The sequence below is a fragment of the Jaculus jaculus genome, chromosome X, assembly GCF_020740685.1.
Source record: "Jaculus jaculus isolate mJacJac1 chromosome X, mJacJac1.mat.Y.cur, whole genome shotgun sequence".
NCBI classification, from domain to species: domain Eukaryota; kingdom Metazoa; phylum Chordata; class Mammalia; order Rodentia; family Dipodidae; genus Jaculus; species Jaculus jaculus.
The window spans coordinates 28,293,878-28,300,427 of record NC_059125.1 but is presented as its reverse complement, the minus strand read 5'-3'; the positions used below and the strand labels follow the sequence as shown (position 1 = coordinate 28,300,427).

The 6,550-nt window shown below is 44.9% G+C and overlaps 1 protein-coding gene across 1 annotated transcript; it reads right to left on the bottom strand.

Moving 5' to 3' along the window:
• Positions 1–4,045: 4,045 nt before the first annotated feature.
• Positions 4,046–6,322, bottom strand: LOC101601780 (transcription factor SPT20 homolog). The gene has a single exon (XM_012951550.2). The coding sequence runs from the start codon at positions 6,320–6,322 to the stop codon at positions 4,046–4,048; it is 2,277 nt and encodes a 758-aa protein (XP_012807004.2).
• Positions 6,323–6,550: the final 228 nt, after the last annotated feature.

The window sequence follows — 6,550 nt, the reverse complement described above, 5'->3', positions numbered from 1 at the left end:
GGAGCCTGAGCCTACCAGAGTTAAAATCTCCAGATCCCATATAAAACAGATGTTCATGGCCATGGACACCTGTAAAGCATAGAGACCAGAGAATTGGTTGAACCCAGCAAGCTCCATAATCAGTAAATGGAGACTGACTCAAAACAAAGACAGGTGGAAGAGCAATGGAGTGGGACCCTTCCGATGGTCTACTCTGTCCAAGTGACTCCCACCACAAGTGAGTGTATGGAGTACCACAAGGGCACACACACACACACGCATACATCACACACACACACACACACACACACACACAAACACATACACATGTGTAATTGAAAGTTTATTAAGTCATACAGACTCAACCGGTCAAAGGGCCTGGTTCCCCCTTCTTTTCCTCTACCCTTTTTCTATTTGTTCTTTTTTCCCCCTTTTCCATCCCTGGCACTTTAAAATCCACAGCTCTGCTACACCCAGCCACAACAGTTTCTATCCCGCAGGGAACCGTTGTCCTTCATCATTCTTTGTTACAACAATTTATTGCTGTTGAAGTAGGTTTCTCTGTCTTCATTTTCACATCACCACAGTTGGTGCCAGCCCTGATTCTAGTCCAACAATAATGTTTCCTTTGTTTTCCCCAGAAGAAAAACCAAAAGGAGGTTACGGTGGGGAGGAGGGCGTAAGGGGATGGGGAAAAGGGGAGGAGTGAAACAAAACTCAAAATGTTCAAAAAACACTGTAACAAGCCCTAATTCTTTGTATACTATTAAATAAATAAACAAATGCTATAATAAAACCTAGTACTTCGTATTCTAATTTAATTAGAGGGACTGAGGAGATGGCTCAGCAGGTTAGAGTGCTTGCCATTCAAGCATGAGGGCACGTGAGGGCCTGAGGTTGAATTTGATTTCCTAGCACCCAGGAACAGCCAGATGTGGCAATGCATGTCTGTTACCCAGTACTGTGGGGAGCAGAGAGTATAGAATTGGAGAAACTCCGGGGCTTGTTTAAGTGTTAAATTTTGGGATTACTGAGACTGCTTATCAAGGAAACACATGGATGAGCAACACAGGAAGAATACCCAATGCTATCCTCAAGTGTGCACACAGGGAACATGTGTCTGCACAAACAGGCATATACACCACACACACACAACACTACAAATACTACATATGCAAAAACAATTGAAATGAATGACACAACAAAACCCAAAATCAGACCAAAGTAATAAAAAATAATCAAGTAAGACAAAGGCCAATATACATTTTTCTTCATCTCTGTGGCAGTTCTAGTAATATGTCACCCCAATAGGGATCATTCCAAGGAAATAAAGAGATGCCAGCAAACAGTGGTTGGAAACAAAGCTGAATTTATTTGGCTGTCTAGAAAAGAAGGGAACATCAAACAAGCCAAAATACTGCTGGTGTTTTCCTGATGTACCTCAAAAGACTGGATACAGAGCAAAGCGTGGACGAACACACAATCTGGTAGTACTACCGGGTCAGGTGTCTGCTTGGCTCTGATGGCAGTATAAATTATTTCCAATTTCTCACTGTCGGGGGTCACTTCTTTCAAGTACAGACATCACTCTCGGTGTTCAGGGTGCTCCCACTGGCTTAGACTTGCTCAGGTGGCAAAGTTGGCAAGGCTGCTTGAAGGAGGCCAAGTCTTCCTTGAACCTTCTTGAACAGTACTGGGAGGACAGTAATATAAGTGGTTTCTGCCACAATCACAATTGTGGTTGCCTGTACCTTCACAAATCCCTTTCAGAACTGACAAACCAAATTTCCATTTCTTGTTAAGGCAAAAGGCAGATACATATGTGCTTACAGAGACAACTTTTATGCAGGTAATGTTCTTTAAAGCTGTAACAGAGCAAAATATGATGCACTACAACAAATATTTACATCAGTATCCATAATAACTAAATGGCAGAAACATCCCTAGTGTCCAACAGTGGACGAATGGGTAAGTAGGACAAGCCATATAAAAACAATGAAAACTATTGCATCAAGATGGAACAAAGTGTGATACTTACTATAATATGAATAAGCCTCCAAAACTTGCCACACCAAAGAAGCCAGACACCAAGCACCATGTATTTCCGGACTCTTAATGGAAACTACTGAAATCAGTTAAATATGTAGAGATAGGAAGCACATGAGTGGATGTCTGTGGCTGGGGATGGGACAGGATAGTGAGTGCTTAATGAGTGAGGGATTCCTTCTGAAGCACTGAGCAGGTTTTGGAAGCAGAGACGCTGGCTACAGTACTGGCTATGTAATAAGTGCTAAGGAATTGCACCCTGAAATGGGTAAATGTTTGTCACGTGACTTGCACCTCTATTTTCTAAAGGGAAAAAGGGTTAAAAAAGAAGACAGCAAGTCAAACATCAGTGCCACTGAAAGAAGAAAGAAAAACAGATGAGGTGAGGGACAGGGAACTGCTGAACAACTAATTGATGGACAAAAGGGGGAAGGAAGGAAAAAAGATGGAAGAGAATCCACTTAACAAGCTCAGAAGGCCATGGGTATTTGGTAAGCAAACAAGGACAATGGATTTTCAAGTGCTCACTTATAGCTGTGCAAGTAACCAAGTGCTCTAAAACATGGAAATGGCTTTATAAGGAAAGCTACCAGCCATTCCAGAAGTGCCTTTTCTAGGCCAGTGATAGGGCCTGGAGGAGAAGAGCTGGGACCTGCCAGAACACTGAGTATAGGGAGAACCCCTGAAAGGCTGGGGACTGTCACACAGCAAATCTGCCACTAACTCTATTCCATGGGTGGGTAGGTCTCAGGTGTACTCAACTTCACCGTGACAGCCTTCACTTGGCCTGGCTTCTTTACACTGTATTTTTTCAAACTGCCTTTGCAGTAACCGGGTGGACATCATGCACAGACCCTTTAAATGAAATTGAAAAATACCAGCCAAGTCCTCCTGAAAGGCTTCTCCTGCTTCACAGGGTTAATTCCTTCTATGTTATATACAGGCCAACAATTTTTTTAAAAGCAGTGACCTTCCTGTCACATGTAAAACCATGGTGATCCTTGGGGCACTATGCCATGTGAAGTAAGGCAACTTCAAAATAATGGCCACCTATGTTTCCATTCCTGTGATGTACTCAAAGTACTCAAACTCTTTTTTTTTTTTTTTTTTTTTTTGTTTTTTGAAGTAGGGTCTTACTCTGGCCCAGGCTGACCTGGAATTCACTATGTAGTCTCAGGGTGGCCTTGAGCTCATGGCAATCCTCCTACCTCTGCCTCCCGAGTGCTGGGATTAAAAGCGTGTGCCACTACGCCTGGCCTCAAACTCTTGAAGATGGAAAGGAGAAGGCAGCAGCCAGTGGCCTGAGGGTGGAAATGGGAAGCTGATGGCTAATAGGTGCAGTTTGGGTTTGTAAAGTGAAACCCTTCTAGAGCTTTCTTGCACAACAATGGGAACACACTTATGAACACTGAAATTATGTCACTTATGAACACTTAAAATTACTAACACTTAAAATTGCTAACATGAAAGTTGGGGATAGTGGTGCACACCTTTAATCCCAGCACTTGGGAGACAGGGGTAGGAGGATCACCATGAGTTTGAGGCCACCCTGAGACTACATAGTGAATTCCAGGTCAGCCTGGGCTACAGTGAGACCCTACCTCAGAAAAACCAAGAAAAAAAAAGTTAACATGGTCAATGCCAATGGTGAATGTTCTCTATTCTTCGACACCATTTATAAAATTTAAAAACACACTTCTCACTAAATTATTAACTTGGAGTATTCTGTTGCTGTGGTTTTATCGCTTACATAGGTTTTGAACTAGAAGAGTCCAAAATCAACCTTGTTTGGTTGTGGTACACATTTGGATGCCACAAAAACATAACTATGTCAACAACAACAACATGGTAAACAGCCCTCAGTTTTGAAAATCCCTTCCCTGCTCCTATTTAAAACTAAGGGGACTGTGATTTTTCTACACTGAACTGTAAAATATTGGGGCATTAAAATATCAAAGACGAAGTAAAAAACTTTTTTTTGCCTCAATGCAGGTGAATTTTTAAAGAAAGGGAAACAAAGTCAAGAGTCAGACTTTGAAGGAGGTTGAAGTGTCTCCTTTCCCTTTACCTCTTGACTGTCTAGACTGCCTTGCTGATTGGGCTGAGTGGCCTCTGTGGCTACTGATACTGTGAGAGGCACATCTGTCAGCTGCACATTCTGGGACTGACCAGGCAGCTGCTGCGTCAGGGCATCAGAGAGCTGGAAGCTCTGTTGGGGAACGTTCTGCTCAGGAGTTGGCTGGGTAGAGACAACCTGACATACCTCAGCTGCTTGGGGCTCCTCAAACTCTCTGGCTCCAGCAAAGTTAACGGAACAAGCTTGCTGAGCTGGCAAAGCCCTCTGCTGACTGCTCTGCCCTTGAGCTGGAGTGGGTGGAGCTGGCTGTGGAAGAGGATCCCCGGGTGTCTGAGAGGATTCTTTTGCAACCAACACATGTAGCAGTTGTGGCTGCTGCTGTGAGCCTAAAACAGTGGAACTAGATGGAAGCTTCACACTCATGGAACCTAAAGAATTACCTTCAAATGACTGGACAGAAATCTGCTGTGCTGCCTCAGGGTGTGCACTGGGAAGTTGACTATCAATAGGGTCCAGGACTTGGGTTGAATAATTCTCTGGAGGAGGAGCTCCTGGAGGCACACTGATGACATTCACACCTGTGATGCTGGAGGTATCCGGGGTGGTTAAGCATTCTGACAAGCTAGCAGAGGGCTGGGCAGTTGGAAGAAGTGTGTCAACCATGTCTACCACTTTATAGGACTGCTGAACCTGACCAGCTGGCTCAAGAGGAGCAGGAGCGAGCTGTGAGGGCTTTCTAGGTATGCTGACCTGTGATGTGGGATCTGTGGTAACTGACAATCCCTGTCTTGAGCTGGAGGGAAGGGTGACTGGTAGAACAGGAGTTTTGTCTTCCTTCTCAGTGACTGAGTATTGCACTAAATTGGTGGTTACAGAGGGCAGACCATGACTGGCTGAGCCACTTGACTCCTCTGGCATAGTGCCTGTACACTCAGCCTTGCTCTGGATAGACTCTTGGAACACATCAACTATTTTCCCAGACTCAGTCTTTGCTCCAGTTTTGGAACCATCTGAACAATCACTTAGGTAGCTGGGAAGGTGACACATCTGGATATCATAACCATCTTCAATGGGTGAGTCTATTTCAGCTAAGAAAAGTTCCTCATGAAGTGACAAGATGGTATTCATCTCTGTTTCCCATGATTGGCTGCTATCTTCACACTCAGGCTGTATTTTGGATGGCTGACTGTCATCTTCACACTCAAGTGCATAACTGTATTTTACCTCAGGAGCTGATGCAAGAGTAGGTTCAAAGTCATCACATTGGGTAGCCGGCTTTTCTTCAGCATATTTCTTCATATCTATCTCCAAAGAGTCAGCTAATTCATGTGGTGATTGCTTGCATACTTTTACATACTCATCATCTTCAGCAGTCTTAAAGTCACATGGGTCACCTGCTAAGTTCTCTGCTTGTTTTTTGCAAGGAGGCATTGTTGTGAGGTCAGGGGAAAACGAACACTCAGGTGGTTCTTCCTGCTGATCCAGAGAGGGCCACGCATGCCTCTTGGAGGACCGTCTTATGGAGTCAGTTTTCATCTTCTGTTCATTATACAGCAGCCTATTGGACATGAGAGTAACAGAAACACTAGGATCCAGACACAGTGGTTCTGCAGTAGCTAAGATCAGTTGGCTCTCAAGCTCAAGTTTTTCTTCCTGAGTGCACTCAGAGTTACCGCTTGTCATGGTCGCCACATCATATGCTAGAGTCTGCATCGTTGGACGCAAGAGAGTATACTGACTCTGGTATCCAGCAGGTTCGGTGCTACTGGACAGCCTGTAGTCACGGACTTCTGCTATGACACAACCTTGTTGGAAAACATTCACGGGAGACTTTTCGAGAACATCAATCAGAGCCGGAGGTAATTCTTTTGCATCCAAGTATTCAAGCAGCCTCTCTTTTACACAAGTCACTTGAAAGGCCTCTGACAGGGAGCCGGTTTTGTCCTTGAGCATCAGAGAATAGCCCTCCTCTTCTGGGTAGAGGTTGACTACTAAGCATGGCAACGACTCTCTTCTAACCAGCTTCTCCAGCAGGCTAACATTGCTTCTAAGTCCTGGCACTACAGGCTCTTTTTCACATTCCTCAAGGTAAATGTCATACAGCTTTTCATGGAGAGTTTTTTCCCCACTAGGTGAGGGCCTGCTCCTTGGGGGTTGCCGTCGCACACTTTCGAGGGTGTCATCAGCATGATCCACAGCTTCTTGCAGAGCTCGTTGCATGGTGATATCAAACAGAGGCCCCTAAAGTAAAGAAAAAAGGAAACACTGGGTTGGCAAAGTGAGGTGTAACTCTCGGCTGTAATGTTAATGCCCATCCTTCAAAATTCTACAGCTCTGCCTCGGAGGGAGGATCCGAGCTCAATTCGGCATATGCACGGCAAGCACCCCATCGCCTGGCCTCCCTCATCCCCCGGCCCCGGGCTCGGCCCCGGCCCCAGCACGGTAACC

Bases quoted from the DNA above. Each gene is read 5' to 3' on its own strand.
- LOC101601780 (XM_012951550.2), bottom strand. From the start codon at position 6,322: ATGCAACGAGCTCTGCAAGAAGCTGTGGATCATGCTGATGACACCCTC.